The sequence below is a fragment of the Hippocampus bargibanti genome, linkage group LG15 (assembly GCF_051943395.1).
Source record: "Hippocampus bargibanti isolate YZ-2025 linkage group LG15, ASM5194339v1, whole genome shotgun sequence".
Lineage (NCBI taxonomy): Eukaryota > Metazoa > Chordata > Actinopteri > Syngnathiformes > Syngnathidae > Hippocampus > Hippocampus bargibanti.
This window is the reverse complement of record NC_142748.1, coordinates 3,526,671-3,547,507: the sequence shown is the minus strand read 5'-3', so window position 1 is coordinate 3,547,507 and position 20,837 is coordinate 3,526,671. Positions and strand designations below refer to the sequence as shown.

The following is a 20,837-nucleotide window of genomic DNA, read 5'->3' as shown; positions in this document are numbered from 1 at the left end:
AATTTAACTGACTTGCTTTATATACCACTCAGATGTTTTGTGCCAGATCACTACAAATGTACATTTATCCCTGCTGACGTTGTATTTATCGCCAATGTACTGTAAAGCAAATGGAGTACAGAAAAACGAAACCAACACGGAACCCAAAAATGTATATTCGGGAGGGACAGGGTAACACATGAGACGCTTTCTGCACGCATGACGATCGGTTGTCCCTAAATTAACTTAGAGCGATGTAATTGCCGTTGGTGGATTAGTTTACCATATTTGGCAAGATAGCCTCACTGCGAGTGGTGGAATTGGACGAGAGCTGCCGTCATTCACAAAAGTCAACCTTCCTGGTGCTTTACAAACAAAGCGGGGCCTCATGGGAGTTGTAGTCCAAAACAAACAGTGGACGAGAACGACAACAAAGTCATTTGAAATTACAACGTGGATTTCTATGCATTTTTAAAGTTACTATTTGCAATAGTGTTTTATAGTTTTTGTTTTGTTTCATATATCATTAATAATCCAAACATTACGACAATTGACGAGTAAAAGACACGCGTGATACAAGACACCCCCAGTTACGGCCTACATTTCCCATGCGCATTGCTCATACGTGATTGGCTAAACTGTGCTGTCAATCACGTGAGGTCCCTGCCCACACCGCTCCTACAGTAAATATTTGTGTTTGGGCAGCCGGCTGTAATGGTGGACGACTGAACGGGAGGAAGACGGAATACAACTCGAGTGAAGAAACGAAGGAACACGGTCGGAAGTCTGTTTTTGACTAAGGACACGGGCTTCGTCGAAAATGGATGAACTTAAACATCAAGTCATGATTAACCAGTTCGTCCTGACGGCGGGATGTGCGGCAGATCAGGCAAAGCAGCTCCTGCAAGCGGCACATTGGCAGTTCGAGGTAAGGAGGGGGGAGAGAGAAAATGAAGTCGGCACGCGGCAACTGTTTATGTTTGCTCCGTGCGGTTAGCAAGCGCCCGTGTGGCTCGCCAACCTTTTTTTCCACCCGCTGCCTTTCACCAAACCCGCTTTAAAGAAAATCACTGTAACAATCGAACGCCACATATGCACTGCAGACATAGATTAAAAATGTAACACTGTTGCGAAACCCACTCCTTTAGGATATCCAATTAGACTTTACTCGAGATTAAATTGTATAATCCTTCCTACTGCAGCGCTGTTCACGTGTGTACAATACTGTAATAAATGGTCACGGCGTTGTCTATTAACGAATAGCAAATCCGGACATGCATGTGTCGCCACATGCCTGATCTATTGCGAAACAAGCCATGTTTGCCCGTGGCTATGGCTTCGCTATCCGTTCACAACAAAAGATAGAAAATGCAATCTAATTTCTGTTTTCTTTCGTGTTGCTTTTTTTTTAGACTGCACTCAGTGCCTTTTTCCAAGAAACAAATATCCCATATGGCCATCATCATCAAATGGTGAGTTTTGGGTGTGAAATAACTCTTTAAACTTAACATTTCTTTCCCCCCCTATGTCGTTAAAATAATCTACGTAAGTATTGAATGGTGTCCCGCGTTGCATGAAGGGCGATAACGACCCTCACAGCCTGGGAGGGTTGGTGTGTTACTAACAATAACAAAGCACATGTCGGCCATGTTGTAAGCTTGCTGTAAACACACACACACACACGCACACACTGACTGCAGCCACTATACGCATTACAGGAAAAAAGAAGCAACTGTTAAATCACTTTGAAAAAAATATATACTTTTCTTAAATGAGAACATTTGTTTTAGGCCGCAACGGAAAATACAGTTTCCTGGAAGACCGGCAGTGCCTTTTTCAATAGTACCACTGTGCTTGAATTAATCTCATATGCTTTTTTTTTGCTACTCCCCCCTCACATGACACATCAGCAACCTTGGGGAGGTGGGGGGCATCATTATGGAGGAAAGTGGAAGTTGTCTGAAGGACATAAACACACTCCCCCTGACTGACTTAGAAGTTCCATTCATTTTGTGACTGCAGAATATGAGCTCTGTATACCTAAAGCCAGTGTGTAAAGAAATACAGTGCCGACTTTTGGAACGCCAACTGTGGTTGGTCCCTATAACTTATTTAGTACAGTGTGTCATCTCCATGCTCCTAGTGAGTGTTTTCATTGTGCATGTGTGTGTTTTGACTGTGGTGAGTGAGCAATTTGGAAATTGGGGGTTCCAATACAGCGCATGGCCTTTCCATGTCGAGTTCACATGCTCTCATCCAGCTTTAATGTGGTTTAGATGTGCGTCAATTAATCGGCAAATATTTTAATAAAAGATTGTGGGAAGACCTTGAAATGTATTTTTGAATTTTATTTTGTAAAGAAATATCTCAATTCCAGGAATTTCAGCCTCGCTACAATGAATATTTTCAGATTTCAGTTGTATTCCATGACATGTCTTTGTTTAGTCAAATTAAACATCTGTTTATTTACCTTTATTTTGGTCTGCTCGCTACTATTTTATACAATACAAGAAACATTTTTATTGCGCTCCCTGTAACAAAGTGCTTTAGAGAACGGCTTACCATAAAAGAACAACATAATACAATACAACACAGAAAATACAAGGCAGTCATGTAATTCAAACCACTTTTCCTGTATATGCTTTGTTGTCTGATGCAACTCTCGATGAAAGAGGAGAAAATCAAAGTGTACTTTATAGACCAAGGCAGGAATTGAATCAGAATCATGTCATTGGTATGCATGTTCTGCGCTGTCAATTAAAAATAATGCTGTTTTTTTTTTAAATAAAAAAGATTTGAAATTAAAAATGTTATTGACAGATGAATTGATGAACTATTTCTTTAAAAATTGATTGACAGATGAACTATTTTCATCATCGTCATTGCATTCGTGATATGACAGAAAATTGACGTGATGCGGAGGTGTTTATGAAAGTCAACACGCTCCCAGCTCATTTCATCATCTCATTATAGGTAGCATTTCCCATCGATTAGCAAGACTGTAGGAGGGAGACATATTTGAAGGATATTAGGCAATGAATGACTTCTATCACTGCAAATGTCCACTTTCAGATTCAAGTTTCAAGTTGGGATAAAATGCCCAAGTCGATGACGGTTATTCAAATCAATTTTGCAGATCCACACATTAAGTTATGATGGAATGATAATTGCCGCACCGACGACATCGGAATTGAAGAGTCTGAACCAGGGGTGTCAAACTCATTTCACATCGTGGGCCACGTATGGCCTCGGTAGATGTCAAGTGGGCCGAACCATTAAAATTATGCCATACATGCTATAAATAACCAAATATTATTCCTTCAATACCGAAACATGTTGAAAACACACCAAGCACAAATGTTTCCCACACATCTCTAAAAAAAAAAAAAACCGCTATGGTCAATTTTTCATTGAAAATTCTCCACTACTTATCTACTTTTCTCTGTTTGGATAATGACATTTTGGCTAATGAGGTTGTTGAAACCGCAGTTGAAAAAAAACCCACTGCTGTTTTCTTCTACGTTGATCGAATCAGTACCAATCTGCCCTTTAGTGGACAATCCTTGAATTGCACCTCATTAAAAATATCAATTCCATGTCGTTTTTGCATTTTTTCCACTTTTACATTATCCTGCGGGCCTGATCAAACCTCCCCGTGGGCCGGTTCCGGCCCGCGGGCCGTATGTTTGACACCCCCTGATCTGAACTATGGTTTTTCAGTCACGAATATGAATGTGACTGGGTTATTGTCTACTCAAGCCTGTGACATAATTGAAGTTTGTTCATGTTTTTAAATTTTACCCTTTGTATTTATTTTTAAAAATATTGCAGTTTCTGCCTTAAAAAAAAACAAGTGCTTAGATTATGTGGAGTTAGTGATACTGATCAGTCCACCAATACTGAAAAGGTACCAAACCATGACGCAACATGCAATCCAGCAAGAATTTAGAAGACTTGAGTTTCATGCAAGTTGGCATTGCTACTCGTCAACGCCTGAACGCCCACCCTGGGAGACGGACAGGTTGTCATGGTTTCTGCGAGTGGCCGTCCAGGAACCCTGACAAAACACCTTTTTTGTCTTTGGGGTTGGTTAAAGAAGCACATCAATTTTTTTTTCCAGAACTTCAAGAGCAATTGATTTTGAGAAGTTTGGTCACTTATCCCACAAGGAATCATCGTTAAAAAAAGTTGATGTGATTCCTGGACGGCTCTGGATTGGATTTGATTCGCCTTTCTTAGTCTGGCATTGGAGAAATTTACAGTTCACAGCAGCAAAGTGATGAAAGTAAGAGGAAAGGAAAGGAAGAAGTAGAAAAACAAAATACAGGAGCTGCTGTAAAGGCAGCCACTCTTGCGGCGCAATCTTGAAGTCAAAACAACAAAAAACTAAACGAAATAACAAATAATGTGACACAACACAAGAGACGCGGTCATTCAATCCTAAACAGGTTCTGCACACTCTGTTACATGAAGCAGTTCTAGATGAAAGAGGGGATCAAAGTGTCCTTTTCACTAGTGGATAAGGGAAGTGATGGTAAAATGTACATGTCTGCTATAAACACAAAGCCATCGCATCCATTGACGAAAGAGATTGTCTCACATCTCCTGTCCCACGTAAATCCGCTTCAATTCCAAGCCGCGACAGTTCCACATACTTAATTATGAACAAAGCGGGGCTGTGAAAATGCTGCCCATTACAGGCGCAAAAAAAAAAAAGTACAATCGCCCCAGATCTGCCCAGCGACAACAATCAAATGGCACCGACATTCCTTCCAAATCAAAAACAGTGCTGGCATATTCATGTTGCCGAAAAGGCGCAACCGCTCAGCACAGTCGCCTCATTGATGAATGTCGTGGCCAAAATTGCTGGAAAAAATAATCCGGTGCTTGTTTATTTGGTGGTAACGGTATCAAATGTTGCCTTAATTTGATTTTTGTTGCCAATTCATGTTTTTAATCACACAAAAAAATACAACGTGGCTGCCGCTAGTCTAAATAGGAGTGTCATAATCCTCAATTTAATCCAGTTTGACTGCGTTTAACGGGAGAACGGCTACTGCAGTGTGACAGCGTGTCAGGTTATCGGGTTACAGGGTGCACGAAAGGGTCAAGTTTAAATTTGTTGCAATGTCACCTTGAAAGAAACCATTCTAATGGAGACGGTTAACTGATGAGTGCGAAGGACAGCAATGACAAATTGTTGCTATGGCAACTTTGCTTCACCTGGTTATATGGTCTCAGAATTTTGGCGGGCCGGCCTCAATGGGAATTACGGTTGTTAAAATCACAATTGCAACAGTTTTAAATTCGAAATAAGCAAAAAGTTGTAAATACTTGGAACGAAAGTACATTTTTATGCATGCTAGATCCCTAAATGCCTAAAAAAAACTGACATTAATCTCTTATTGGGTGTAACCAAGGATGGGCCATGCACTAATCCGCGGTGACGTGAATTGAGACTTCAGAAAATTAAAGCGGATCATAACATATTGTCGCGTATATTAACAAAGGAATGTTTGATGAATCAGTTCCTCTGCCCATCCCTATGCTTCTAGCTTGATGCTAACGCTAAGAAAACATTAGCAAAAGCTAAAGTTGTTTGACCGGTAGAACAAAAGTAGGTTCGTTCACAATGCCAGTTTGCGCAACGTGCATATTGTTGCTTTGAAAGCCATATATTGATTTTCTTGAATTTACCAAAGGAAAATCGATCCTGACTTCAATTGAAAGGATGGGCCCTTTCAAATACAGTATATATCTTTTTATTTATTTATTTTGGCGTGCGTTGTTCTAATAAAAAGTCATTCAAGGTAAGTTGGCACAAACACCCAAGCAAATAAAACCACAAATGCCAAAGGATTTAGCTCAATCTCTTGCCTTCAAATGCAGCCATGAACTGTACAGACTTGCTGTCAATCATGTTTTTTTTTTACTTATAATCGCCAATGTTTCACTTTTGGCGCTTTACGCATAGCCAACATGTGGGGACAGTTATTCAAAGGTTGTTACTGGTTTGGGATCGTCGGATTTGCTAACATCGGGGTCGGTTGGATGGTTATACTTAGGAGTATCGTGTCTCCCTTTCTCTACTAGGAACACATTGATACAATGGCCACAATATGTAACAGAACTTTTGCTTCTTGTTTATTTACTAATCCAACTATTAATACATTTATGGCCGCATTGTCGTTTATTTTCTCCTCCGGAGAGCTTTAATGGGTGTGATCCGAAATATGATACAATCGCCTCATGTTGCGTATGGGTTTCTCAAAAAAAAATATAGCTCAACGGTGCGACACGGGAGCCCAAAAATAAACTCGTTCAAAGCTGAGTAAGACAGTGGATTTTATCTCTGAAGTTTGTTTGTATTATTATGAGTGACATCTGGTGATGGCTTGTCGAGGTTGAAGTATACGTTGTGAAAAGCAACCATATACATAACAAACTGACAAATCAGTAGTAATGTCTGTCTAGTCTACACCCATGTCTCAAAGTGACTCTTTGTTGGTACGTGAACTAATCATTGAATACTGTTGGAAGCTAGCAAGTCACAAATTGTTCAGCGATTCTGTAATTTCCGAGGTCATGGGGGGGGGGGGGGGTAACTGATTGGACAAGAGAGTCAAGAGCTGGGAGAAAAAAATGGACAGAGAATTTTGGGAGAGCCGTGGGCAGACAATCGCGGAGAATGCAGCACATGTTTTGGTATAGGCTAAAAAAGCCATTAAAAAAATTGATTCTAAGAGCAAGCTAAGCACGTGCTGACAGTGTCTCCCGCTTTGACCAGCGCTCGGAAAGCAGCAGTTCTTCCCAAAAGCTATCACGGCATCATCATCATCGTTTCCATGATGACATGTTCTCCTTACAACAGCCTCAATGAACATAGCGAATCCACATATGACCAGAAATAGGGAAATGAATGGCCCCCAGCTGGATGACTTCCACAGCTGTCCGGGAACATGTGATCCCCCCCTCACCGCTCATCATGTGACTCAGAAACCGACACAGTGACAAAGCCTGCTTTAATCCCGCCGCAGTTATGGTTGTTTAAGAAAATGTAGCGAGGACCTCATGTGGTTTCCTGTTAATCAAGTCAGGACTTGCTTATCGTGGGTCAAAGAATCCATCATCCTCTTCACTTCCAAACAACAACAAGACCTTGAATCAAAATGAGCCACATATGAAGTCATCCTGGGTTGTATCCAGTTAGATGGATGAATACTTCCCTGATGTGTGACAAATGCCAGGAACAAACTGTTTCTGGAACTTTATTGTGCCGTAATTACCGGTTATCACCGCCATCACACAGAAGGTGAATGCGGCACATTTTATGAAGGTCAATGTGCAGTTTCTCGACAGCGACAGAGCAAACCTTCAATCAATTGTCTGGTTTGTGTAGCTGCCTCCCTCCTCAAAGATTGGTCTCGACTCGAGACCCGCATTTGGTCCCGGTGTCTGCTCAAGACGCTTGCGGATGTAATACGGCATTCATAAATCATGATGGCATCGCATCGACTGTCTGCTCTCAATTCCTGCGAATCTAAAACACTGTCGTCACTTGCTGAAACGTCATGTAGAAGAGATGAAAAGGAAGCTATTTTCGTCAACGTGCATAGCGAAGTGGACTAATATAATCGTACACTAGTAGCTATTTGGTCTGTAAGACCACAATGCATTGGACAATTCCATTCCATAAACATGCAGAGGTACCAACGCACCTCCATGCCAGGCACTTGGCCACATCTGAAGGCTCTAAGCGTGGGTAGTGCTCTGCATGTTGCCCAGCGAGTTTCCCGGAGAACAGTTTCCCAGAACCTTAACCACTCACACGATGACTTTTCAACTCGGCACTTCTTAGTGGAAGGATTTTGGGTTTCAAATCCAGTCCTGTGCTTTCACATTGGCCCATTTCCTCATTTGAGAGGCATTAGCTTGCAGGCCGGCTCGTCAGATGACATTTCAATAGATCTTAGCTGAGATCTAATCTTACTATTCCTGCTCTCTCACCTCCACAAGCTTAGTTCATCCTTTTCCTGCTTTCCTGGATCACGTTCGTTACCCCTAAGCCGTTTTCTCATCCTGCTATTTGTTCTGACCAGTGTACATTCCAAGTTTGCGTAGTATAGCAAAAATTACGGAGGGGCGGAAGGGGGAATGTATTGTCACTAGACCCGTTCAGTGACAAATAGTGCTTCTCTTGGCAGTCTAAACCCGTGTGTTTTCTTTCCAGCTGCTCTGCCTCGTGATGACCTTTGGCCCAGTTTCCGTTGCCTGTCTTTTACAAAGCCAAACTATTTTTTTTAATCATTTTTTAACATGCGAACTGGCAAAGGAATCTACTGTTAGCATGCTTGCCATTGTACGGCGTGCTGCTGAGAACAAATGTTACATTTAGTTGTAGTTCTCCGATTTCTTCCTGTTGCAACCTCCTTTATGCTTTTCTGTCTTCCTCATGTTCTGTACATTTGACAGAAGCATACAAAAAACATGCGGACTGGCTAATGATCAACTGTGTTCAGCTGCTAGATGCTGAGGTGGAACGAGTGAAGGGTCATGGTTGAAAAGTTAACTTCAGAAAACAAAGCTACATACGTTTCATACAATGCCTTCGTTAAAGTACAGTACTAGTCTGCTTGCGGTGAATCGGTCTGGGTAGAACTTATCGCACACTTGCGCCAAACCCAATTTCCTTTAGACTACAGGACCTGAGTGTTAGTTTTGGACTTGGGTCAAAAGTTTAGATTATCCTTCCTTGGTGCTAGCTATTTACCACCATTCGTCTTGACAGAACTACTGTAAACAGAGGCAAGTTTGTAGGCCGCTTGCTAACGCAGGTCTGCCTTTGACTTTTTAATAGGATTGAGATAAGGGCTTTTCGATGGTCCAGAACATTGACTTTGTTATGCTTAAGCCATGTCGCGACCAGATTGCCAGTATGTTTCGTTCATTGTCCGTTTGGAAGACCAGTTTGTGCCTCAGCTTCTTGACTGACCTATTGAGACCTTGCTGCAGTATTTCCACAGTATTCTTTCTTCATGATGGCGTCTATGTATACTTCTATATGCTGAGATGCAGTATCATAGAGGATAACATGAAGTAACATGTAAAATAAGAGAACCTCCACCCCACACTTCCCCCTTTCAATCTCGCACACTCTTGGTATTTACCAGGAATGCGTTTGGTGAGGCTGTAAATAGCTACCATCTGATCTGTTTGCACACAAACACACACACGCAAGTTCATCCACAAACGGTGGAGTGTTTCGGTGTGTCGAGGGCATTTGGGGCAGCTGCTGACTATCAGCCACGCGTTCCCCATGCCGGAAAACTGAGTCGTAAGAGGGCCGCTGCGACCACAGAGCTTGGTCCTGTCAACCGAAGATCTGCGCTCTTTTTCTCACAACAGTCGTCCCCATGGTAACGCTTCGCTGTTGGCTGTGTTTTGAACACAGACTCTCAAGTCTTTTGTGTTATCCCCCTGGTCTTTTCCATGTGCAAAAGCAATCGGCGAGACAATTCAGAACTTAAATCCTTCCTTGACATCGCTCAGCTCATATTTTGGCAGCGTTTTCACTACAAGTTGGATATTGACATTTGAAGCAATGGCTTCAATCTTTGGGGCGGGGGGGTCTGTCAACAGTTTTTGATTAACTGGTCGTTTACAGTCATTGTCAGCTGGTAGTAAACTTAAAGTTAAGCATTAACCACTTTGTTTCCATCACTTGAGCTCGGTTTCTAAGGTCGGCGCTCTCACCTGAAAATCCACACACACCCCTAAAAACTTGTTTGAGAACTAGTCAGTGCCACAGCTGAAATAATTCACCAAATTATCGGGATGCAACTTTATTATTCTACTCATTTTATCAGACTGGATGGAGAAACTAGCGTATTTTTCGCCGCAACACGCTCCATTTTCGCAAAAGCTGACAGTGCTCCCAATAATCGGATGCGCCTTCTGTATGGATCAATATTTCGATTTCTTCGATGTAGTATGTTAGCATGTTTTGTAAAGCGCTTTGTTACAATTGCGGCGGTTGTGAATGCTATCTGTAAATACTACCTGTATTGTATTATATTCATTTTAGCGTAGCTCCATCTATGCCTAACTCAACCGCAACTCACACATTATAAAACATTTCCAGACATTCCCCTACTTACAAACATTGGAGTTACGAACAACGGTACATATGAACATTTTTGAAGTAAACATATGTAGTCTTCTGCAACTCACGCATTATCAAACATTTACAGATGCTCCTCTATTTACGAACATTCGATTTACGAACAACCGTACATATGAACATTTTTGTAGTAACATGTAGTATTCTCTGCAGTTGTACATGTACATATCTTTATAGAGCATTTATTTTATTAAATGTTTATTTTTCAGTCCAAACCAATACAGGTTACCCATACAAGCCTTTAACAACAACATACTTACATAAACCTTAAACGTACTTAGCACCGAATCAACTTATGAACAAATTCACCTTAAGAACGACTGTTCGGAACCTATCTCTTTCGTAAATTGGGGAGAGTCTGTACATATACATATTTTTAAACAGAAAAATATCTCAAGCAAACAAATCTCGTTTTTGGTTTCGTCCAATATCCACGTCCACTATGCTATACTATTGCTCTTTTGATTAGTCGCTGCCATGTACTGAACCCCACAAGATCTCTGTTACTTCAAAAGACACACAAAGCACAATCGGTCGTTGTGAATACAAACACCGGATAGCTTCCAATGCCACATAATTCAAAAAAACGTCACAACTGTCTATTGATAATTCTGTGACAGTAATCATTTCCTTGCGACAGCCTCGAGAAAACAACTTGCCTTTGTAAACTGGCATCCTTTATCTGTTGACAGTACACATTCTAGTACTGAAGTGACCTTTATGCTACAAATGGAGCATTGTTTTGACCCTGCGCAAGGGTGTGGGGGGGTATTCACCACCTCAGTTTTACAAGTAATGGTTCTATCGTCAGATTTATTTTATTTTTGTAAGTCAAATTCATTCAGATTATTCTGATCGTTTGTAATGTTACAAAGAAGAAAAGAATAGTAGTAATGATTTGTCAAAGCTCACCCGAAAATGTTCCTTTAGATTTAATTCCCTGCACCTCCCACTAGTCCAAACACGATATTCCGGTTAAAATTGCATTTGTGGAATACGATACACACACTCTGATGGTTTTTTTAACTAACCGACTAGCATATTTTCCTCTTATTTGAGCCAAGTAAGTGTCCCAACATTTATTTTCAGTGCTACTGAGTACCAGTTCCCAGTATAAAAAGAAATTTAGTTTTTCCATCCTGCCTTTAAAGGACAACCGACACCATTTTTTTGTTTCCTAACTGACATCAGAAAAACGTTTTATAGCATCTAAAATACCCAAAACACACAGGCTGAGATTTTTAGTCAAATTCAAAACACCAATAAAAATGAGTTAGTGTCCCAAAACTACTTCAAAATGACCCCGGAAATGGCGAGTTTCAGGTGGTCCCGCCCCTTTGTTCGTGAAGTCACGCCAGAAGGTCTTGCCTTGCTTTAGAATCAAAACAATGGCTTCAGATTCGGAGAAGATGCTTTGTTGTTACTCATCCAGTTATGAATATGATTCAAATAGTTCTGAAGAGGAAAGCATAAATGTTTGCAATCGATTAAAGAATTCTTTCCGTATCATTTTGAGGCGTCTGGACTCCAATGTAGCATCCCAGAAAATGCACAAGATGGCACCCAAGCTCCATTGGAAATGGGCTGATTTGTTCGCTGGAATTTGTGTCAACTGGTATCAAATAGTAGTCTTGGTGCAACACACAACGGTTCACCGCGTTATTTGTGTTTTCCTTCTAATTTCGCCATCAACACGAAGTTTTCAGACCAAACAGAGTACCCAAAATGCATTGTGTGTCGCTTTCTCGGTCAGGGGCGTTCCTGACGTGACGTCACTGAAGGAATCGTCAACAACTTAAAAACAAGACTTCCTGAATATTCAGCGAGTCTTAAAACGTAAAATATAGCCATATGCGGTGGAATCTTTGTACAATACGCTCAGTAGAAGTCATTTAAAGTGATTTTAGAAAATACGGACACAACTTGTCCGGAGGCGTCGGTTGTCCTTTAAATTTCAATCATTCCTTTTCACGATTTTTGTTGAGTCTCAAACAAAAAGCTAAACGTGTAAACTGCACTGTGTGTTACTAACTTGAATGACTCGACAGCTTGTGTTTATGGATGAGTCAGAGGTCTCGGGCAGACAACCTGAGAGGACAGGTGTCAGTTTTTTTTCTTCACCCCCCCCCCCCCACCCTCCTGCATTTTCTATTCAAGGACAAAGATCTCAGTCGCCCACAAGAACGCACCGTGAAGATAAACAAATCCAGATATTAGTCCCCACCGTTGCACACAGAAAGAGAGAGAGAGAAAAAAGCAGTCGAGGTCACGAGCACTTTCGAGGGTGTCGTTTACCGCAGGAAAACGGTCTCAAAGACATGAGCCAGCACTTCCTGTTAGGAGTACACCGCGGACATGCTCGATTTACATAACAACGTGAAACAGGGAGAACCTATGAGCCAAGTGTGACCTTGGTAATATACAAGAAGCTGCACTTTAACTCATTCGCTGCCAGACCATGTGCAAAAAAATGTGTTCACGACAGTGCCAGGGTTTTTGTCATTATGACTCAAATTGCAGGACCCACATAATATTGAGTTTTACGACTACATAAACATTCAATTCAAAAATTCCTTCAAAATAAAGGATGACAAAAATGATGGATGATGACGAATCCGTTTTTTTTAGTTTTTCAATGTAATAGCTTAAGTTATTTTTTTTGAAGAACATTTTCTTTATTTTGTTAACAAATTTTTTTTTGTGTGTCAATTTAATCATGGTTAGTTTTTGTGAACAATAATATTTTGCACTGCGTCAATTAATTATTTTAACAGGATGAAACACAGTTTAAATACTAAGTTAAAAGTTTAAATACTAAGTTAAAAAAACACAGTTCAGAATAATTTAAATAGATTTATTTTATTGCCTTTTAACTCCTTCACTGCCAGATGATGTACTAAAATGTGTCCACTCCAGTGCCAGGGTTTTCGGCATTTTCACTCAAATTGCAAAATATTGAGTTTTAGGACTACATAAACATTCAATGCAGCATAAGAAACCTGTATACTCTTTTTTCATTTGGAAAAGAGTTAATTCCTAAGTTATATGGGTCTGGAGTTATCTGATCTTGAAATGGGGGCAGCTGTACAAAACAAATTCGGCTCCCTTGTGAAAGGGAAAACACATTGCCAGAGGTCTGACCAGCGCTTTATCGATACTAACCGTAAGAAAAATCAAAAAACGTACAAATTTGGGAATGGCGCTCCGTGTCATTATTTTCAATTCCCGAATAAATTTAGGGATGGCAGTGAATTAGTTAAAGTGAATGTGGAGCGTTAAAATTATGGCGGGTTTCAGAGAACGGTGCACAATTTGGCGGTACGATGACAAAAGAGCCCCTTCAGAGACAAATAATTGCCATTTAGCCACCTTAGTGTCCAAAATGTGTTTTTTTTAATTCTGAAATGAACAAACATTGTGAAATTTTGAAGTGTATGCAGGATTACGTTACATGTCGACATGCTTTGAGAATGTACAGTTAAACCGTCACTCAATGTGAATGCCTCATTGTTTCTTTTGCAGTCTGATTGACTCACTAGCTTTGTCTACGACCTTGGGTTGTGCACCTCGTAAATATGACTGCACCTTTGCCTCCCGCCGGAATACAGCGAGTTGTTGTTGTCACAAACAACCTGGGAGGAAGCCAGCCGGGCATGGAGTCGTTGCACGCCTTGTGTGTTATTTATTGAGGAAGTGGGTGAAAAGCTTCAAGGCGCTTGGTTGCTGTTTTTGGTACAGGCATGACTTACGTGTGTGTGTGTGTGTGTGTGTGTGTGTGTGTGTGAGTGTGCGCGTTTTGGGTGTGTTGCCTGGCAGCACAAAAGCAAGGCCGCTGGCACAAAACAAAAAGGTTATTTTGGTGTCTGCTCGCAGTGAGGACAGAAAAGACACATCGTGATATAAATTGGAACATTTCTGATCATATTGATTTGAACAGCAGTACCTCTCCTTATGAAATTAATCGGTTTGTGAAAGATTGAAAAAAAACAATCTTCCACAAACCAATTGCTTTCATAAGGAGATGTACATTTTATAAGTCAAGACGCGTTTTTCATGGGAATGCGCTAATCTGTTCCAAATCCCCCAAAATTCAGGTATAATTGCTTTATTTTTTTACTTTTTGTTTTTTATTTTATTTTCAACAGTAGCCAAAATGGAAATGTATAGTACCACTTTATCAATTTTTTTTTGACGACGATACTAGTGCAGCGTGTTCTACCGGAAACAAATTCCTTGTGTGTTCTACATACTTGGCAATAAAGATGATTCTGATTCTGATTCTGATTTATCATCCAAATATTTAAAACACACCGTACTTTCCGACGTACAAGGCACACTGTCAATGAATGAAAAATAGTTTTCCAAATATATAAAAGTATCCAAATATAACATTATATCACATTATAAGGCATTACAACAGTAGGCTGGCCTGTACGAACTACTAATCAGGGGTGTCAGTCATTTTTTTTCATTTTTTTTCTACTTTCATTTCTTTCATAACTTTGCTGCTGTGAAATGTAAATTTCTCCACTGCGAGACTAATAAAGGCAAATCCAATCCAATCCAATCCAATTTTTGGCCACGGGCCACATTGTAGTTTTGGTTTTCTCTCGAGGGCCGTTATGAATTTGGGGAAGCCATTAGAATGTTCAATCCCCTCCACATATTACATATAGAGCACACAGCAAATGAATGAATAACTCGTTTTCAAATCCGAAGTCAAGAATAATGACTTTTATTGTGGTTGACATTCAAAAATATGAAATTTTGGCTCAGATTTTAGCAAGCATCATGTTATTTCACAAGTTTAATTTGCTTTCGCGGGCCGAAAAAAATGTTGTGGCGGGCCAGATTTGGCCCCCGGGCCTTGACTTTGACACCTGTGAACTACTTCTTAGATAGGGGGAACTGGAGTCCGAATGCTGACAGTATTTGCGAGACCTGTTGTGGCGTAATAGTACTTCACATATAGGCGCAGCATCATCTTTTGAAGAAAATCAAGGCTTTTGGATTGCGCCGTATACACCGGAAAATACAGTACATGTTACACTTACACTACTGCACGATAAATGAATTATGCATAATGAAAAAAATAGTTAATAAAAATGAAGGTTATTTATGTATTATATCTCGTTTTATGTATTAATTTGTGTCTCTATATTTATTTGTGTATTTATTGATTTAGTTCATATTCTCTCACTCAAAGGCTTTTTTTGCCCTTGTGTTTTGTCAAGAAGTGATGCAAGGACGTTTACTTTTTGTCAGCTTTTAACTCATTCATTGCCAATCCCGAATTTTTTTGACAATTGAAAATATGACGTGGAGTGCCATTCCAGAATTTGTTCGGGTTTTGGTGGCCGATAAAGCGATGGTCAGACCTCTGGCAATGTTTTTTCCCTTTCACGGGGGCAACATTTGAATTTTGTACAGCCACCCCCATTTCAAGCTCAGATAACTCCAGATCCATATAATGTAGGAATTAACTTTTTTTTAATTAAAGAATAGAGTCTAAAGTTTCTTATGCTGCATTGCATGTTTATATAGTCCTAGAACTCAATATTCTGAGGATCCTACAATTTGAGTGAAAATGACAAAAACTCTGGCACTGGAGTGGACACATTTTTGCACATCGTCTGGCAGTGAATTAGTTAAAACACAATAAATCAATTTAAATTATTCTGAACTGTATTTTTTATGTTATCTGATACAATTTAAACGGTATTTCATCCTGTTATAATTCATTGCCGCAGTGCAAAATATTATATTATTATTATTTATTATTATTATCACAAAAAACTAACCATGACTCAAATTGACAAAAAAAAAACATTTGTTCACAAAATAAAAACGAAAATGCTCTTATAAATAAAATGAAGCTAAACATTGAAAAAGAAACTTATTTGTCTTCATCCCTCATTTTTGTCACCCCTTATTTTGAAGGAACTTTTGAATAGAGTGTTTATGTAGTTATAAAACTCTATATTCTATGGATCCTGCAATTTGTGTGAAAAAAAAAATGGTACTGGAGTGGACACATTTTTTTGCACATCATCTGGCAGTCAATGAGTTAAATATCCAAGTTAAACATTAGCATAGTGAGCGATATACTGCATCAAAACCAAACTATACACGCATAAAATACATTACAGGATGATGCTTGTGAATAGCCAATGGCAGAGAAGCTATAATAAGAATGTTGCGTTCAGGAAACTCGGGAACTATGAATATCAGGCCAAAAAAAGTTATTTAGATTTTTCATATCTTGAAATGTATTTCATAACAACAGCTAATATTAGTCAATGGGATCTGTGGCTCCCTTTGGTTTTGGAAGCTCTCTAATATACGGTTTCCTTTTGTTTTCCTCAGATGTGCACACCAGCCAACACACCAGCGACACCCCCAAACTTCCCGGACGCCCTGACCATGTTCTCCCGACTCAAAGCATCCGAGAGCTTCAACAGCGGCAGCCCCATGGCGGCATCTGCGGCCACCTCGCCCCCGCAAATGAGCGGCTGGGGGGTATCACCCAATGTACCCCACGCGCCGCGCCGCCGCCGCCGCCCTCGCAGGGACTTTGGACTCAAGGGCAGCCTCCCACACAACCCTGCCCCGCTTGGCCCACGGGCGTCAACCCACACGGGGGCGCCGAGCAAAAGGCCACCGTAGCGATGGAGGCGGAGAGATGAATGGCCACACCCACTAACCCCACCCTTCCGAAACAACAACAACAAACGTGGCAAGACGGACGTGGAAATGATGCAAAGCAAGAAAAACTTTTGTGTGAACAATTTCAAGAGGAAAAAAAAAACAATGCAAATATGAAAGTAGAAAAAAAAAACATACGCACACATATAGTAATAAAAAATATGTGAAATCTTTTAGTTTTTCTTACTATAAAAGAGAAATATCGGAACCTGAGAAAAAAATACTAATCAACCGTCTCGCCCAAGGATTCTACGTGATATTCAAGGACATTCAAGGCAGCAAATTTTGTATATTATTTTTTTTTCTTCAGAAACCCTTTTTATTCGAATTACCCCCCCCCCCCTCCTCCACTCGGTCTTGTGTTTCTGCAACTGTGTGCTGCATGGCGAGAGAAAAACTTTGGGATGCAGTGTTTAAAAAAAAAAGTGACTGAAAGCATCACGCACGAGTTGCGTTTTCGTTCCAGAGTACGCGGAAATCTATATAAATGTATGTAAACACACACACACACAAAATACACACGCGTTCAAGGAAACACCTCCATATTGTCATCTCCGTTGTCAAAGGCGGGGGCTTCTTACCTCACCTGGTGGTCACCTGACTTTTTTTTTTTTTTTTTAGCCAATCAGGGATTCTTCTTGTTATAAACCAACTGTTTTTGCCGTCTGATGACACAGGACAATTTCTGGGCTTTTTTTTTTTTTTTTTTTTTTTTTCGAAAGCCATTGTTTTGGGTTCATTCTAGTTTATCCGCAAACACGACGACTTATTTTATTTTACTTTATTTTACTTTACTTTATTATTTTTTTTAATTATTTTATTATATTTTATTATTTTATTATATTTTATATTATTTTATTATATTTAATTTCATTTTTTTATTTTATTATATTTTATTCCATTTTATTATTTTATTATATTTTATTCCATTTTATTATTTTATTATATTTTATTTTATTATATTTTATTTTATTATGTTATTATTTTATATTATTTCATATTATATTATATTATATTATATTATATTATATTATATTATATTGTATTATTTTCTATTATATTATGTTATTATTTTATTATTTATTTGATTACTGTATTATTGCATTATTGCATTTTATTATTTTTTATTATTTTATTATATATTTTTTTATTATTTTATTATATATTTTTTTATTATTTTATTTTATTTTTTCAAGCGAAGTCTATAACTGTATACTTTTTGAAAATTGAGTTGTACACAGAGATAATAAAAAAACATCACGAGTGGTTAAATATAATATTGTTTGTAACGATGATAGTTTTATTATCTGGGAGACGGTTTTGCTTCATTACTCCATTTTTTTTTTTACTCTTTGAAAACATTTTGCATCTGATAGAACATTTATATACACATCCGTAAACATCCTATGTTACTTCATTTCGAATTTAGTCTATATATGGATGGATGTAGTTTATTAGATAACTTTGCGTATCTGTATGGTGTACAGTTATGTAATAAACTACATACATCCATATAGAGACTAAACTAGAAATGAAGTAACAGGATGTTTATGGATGTGTATATAAACGTTCTAACAGCATCACTTGTCAATAATATTCTTTTGTACAAAAAATACATGGGCTTGCCATTGCTAATAATGACTACTATTTTTTCTTTGAAATACATTTTTCTCAAAATAAAAAAAAAGTCAAAACTGCGTTATGAACGTTTCCAAAAGTAAAAATGGCCGTTGACATGATTGTCTTTCAAGCCTTTCATAATACAAAAAAAATAACAATAATTTAGTCAAATTGCAAATTAATTTCTCTTAATTTTCTCCCTGTTGTTCTCAAAATATATATATTTTTGACATTATTTTACAGTTTTTATTGTGGCGCTAATGCTCATTTGGAATTAAGACAAGATGCACAACATAGAACATATGTGGAATCAGTTGCCTACCCCTCAATGACCTAAATGGGGGTGTGGGGGATGGGATAGGGGGTTGCGTAAGGGTCAGCTCAGGTGTGACCCTGATTTATGGCAATATATTACATCCAGGGTGTGGCCCTGGTTTTGTTATTTTCGGTTTTTTTGGATAAACAATATTTTAAAGTTAAAAATTAGGGCAATGTTGGATCTAATAGAAAAAAAAATCCACTATTCCTTTGTATTATTTTTGATCAAAAGTGGCTCTTTAGTTCATCTTGACTATGTTTCATTAACTTTATTTGTATTTTTTTTTCTGGGTTGGCCTGTTCAGAAATGGTTTTTCATGTACGTCCACTCCCCCCCCCCCACTTTGTATGACTGTATGAGACCATTCCCACAATATTTGTGGACTACCTGATAATTAACTTATCATTTTTGTGAACCTAAATAAATATTGTTTGTCAACCTATTAAAAAAAATATTGCTTTAAATGTGTCCAAAAAGGTATGGGAGGAAAGTGGGTTCAGTTACAGTATGAAGAAAGTACAGTGATACCTCGGTTTACGAACCCCTTGGCTTACGAACTTTTCTGTTTACGAACGTTAAATGTATGAAAATTTTACCTTGGCATACAAACTATTTTTCGTGATAAACACGGAGCTGCCACAATGAGTGATGTGTCATTCGCGAACGAGCCCGTTCTCCTAAAAGAAAATGGCAGCCGGCTTGTTTTGGTCCTCTATTCCCCGCTCCTAGTCGTCGGTTAAAGCCACGTGATTGGTTAAGAACACAGAAGTGAGGGAGAGGGAGGTAACAGACAGAGAGAGAGGGTGAAGCCATTCTCTCTAAAAAAAGAAAATGGCTGACGCTATTTTTTTTGTCCTCTATTCCCCGCCCCCAGTCTTCGGTTAAAGCCACGTGATTGGTCAAGAACACAGCAGTGACTGGAGATGGTTTAGACATGAAAGAGACAGGTAGACGACAGTGAGAGAGTTTCAACTTTGATAGTTCAAGGGCAGAGTATAGACTGCAAGGTTAAAATTCACAACAATCAGGCTCCACCAGCTATTAATGATATTTCTAGTGTGTCTGCTTGCATCTGTTGCTGTTGCAATATCACAACTTCCAAGATGTACAACCCAGAGCTCCTTGAGACACTTTATGCAAAAAGCTATCCATTCCAACAAGCCATCAACGACCATCACAAAGGTAAATAAAACGACTTTATTATATAGTACAGTTTATTTCTTTCATTATAATACCATACCACAGTTTTATACATAAAATAAGGTATATTTTGTGTAGTTTTAGAAAATTACAAAGGAGAAAATTATGTTTTATGGGGACCTGGGAACGGATTATTCACATTTTAATGGTTTCCTATAGGAAATTAATTTTTGGGATACACATTTTTCACCTTACACACTCTGGGAACCAATTAAGTTCATAGGCCAAGGTATTAGTGTATGTCTCTTTGAATCACTGGCTCCTCAAAATCTAAACACAAAATATCAGATGCCCGCAAATAATCAACACATGAGTACAAGCACACTAAATCCAATCCTTCCATGTCCTAAACTGACTTCCCCATCTATGGGAATGATGATGAGTGCGTGAGCCGATCTGTCAATGTTGTCAGTTGCTGTGGATTCAAAGTCTCTATGTCGTCAACGGCTACACAAACAGGACATAAATCGAGTACAGTGGTACCTTTACTTATGAAAATAATTGCATCTGGATTAAATTTATCAACAAGGAAGATTTATAAACCAGGTCACGTTTTCCATGTAAATACCTTAATCTGTTCCAAGCAGCTATGATTTTTGATTAGGTGATGAATGATGCTAAATCAATTCACGATTTGAAGATTTGTCATAAATTTGAGCACAGTGGTACCGCCACTGACAAAAAGAATTGCATCTGGAATAATTTCTTCAAGAGAACATTTTGTAAACCAAGTAGCATTTTCCATGAAAATGCCTTAATCCGTTCCAAGCAGCTATGATTTTTATTCGCTGATAAATTATGATCAATCATTTTACAATTTGATGATTCTGACCT

The 20,837-nt window shown here is 38.9% G+C and overlaps 1 protein-coding gene across 1 annotated transcript; it reads left to right on the top strand.

The window, feature by feature from the left end:
* The first annotated feature begins 684 nt into the window (after positions 1 to 684).
* ubald1a (UBA-like domain containing 1a) lies at positions 685 to 17,727 on the top strand. The gene is given in 4 exon segments (XM_089015385.1): positions 685 to 907; positions 1,392 to 1,451; positions 16,526 to 16,711; positions 16,714 to 17,727. Coding segments are annotated over 4 exon segments (486 nt in total). The 5' UTR covers positions 685 to 799; the 3' UTR covers positions 16,846 to 17,727.
* The last annotated feature ends 3,110 nt before the right edge of the window (positions 17,728 to 20,837 follow it).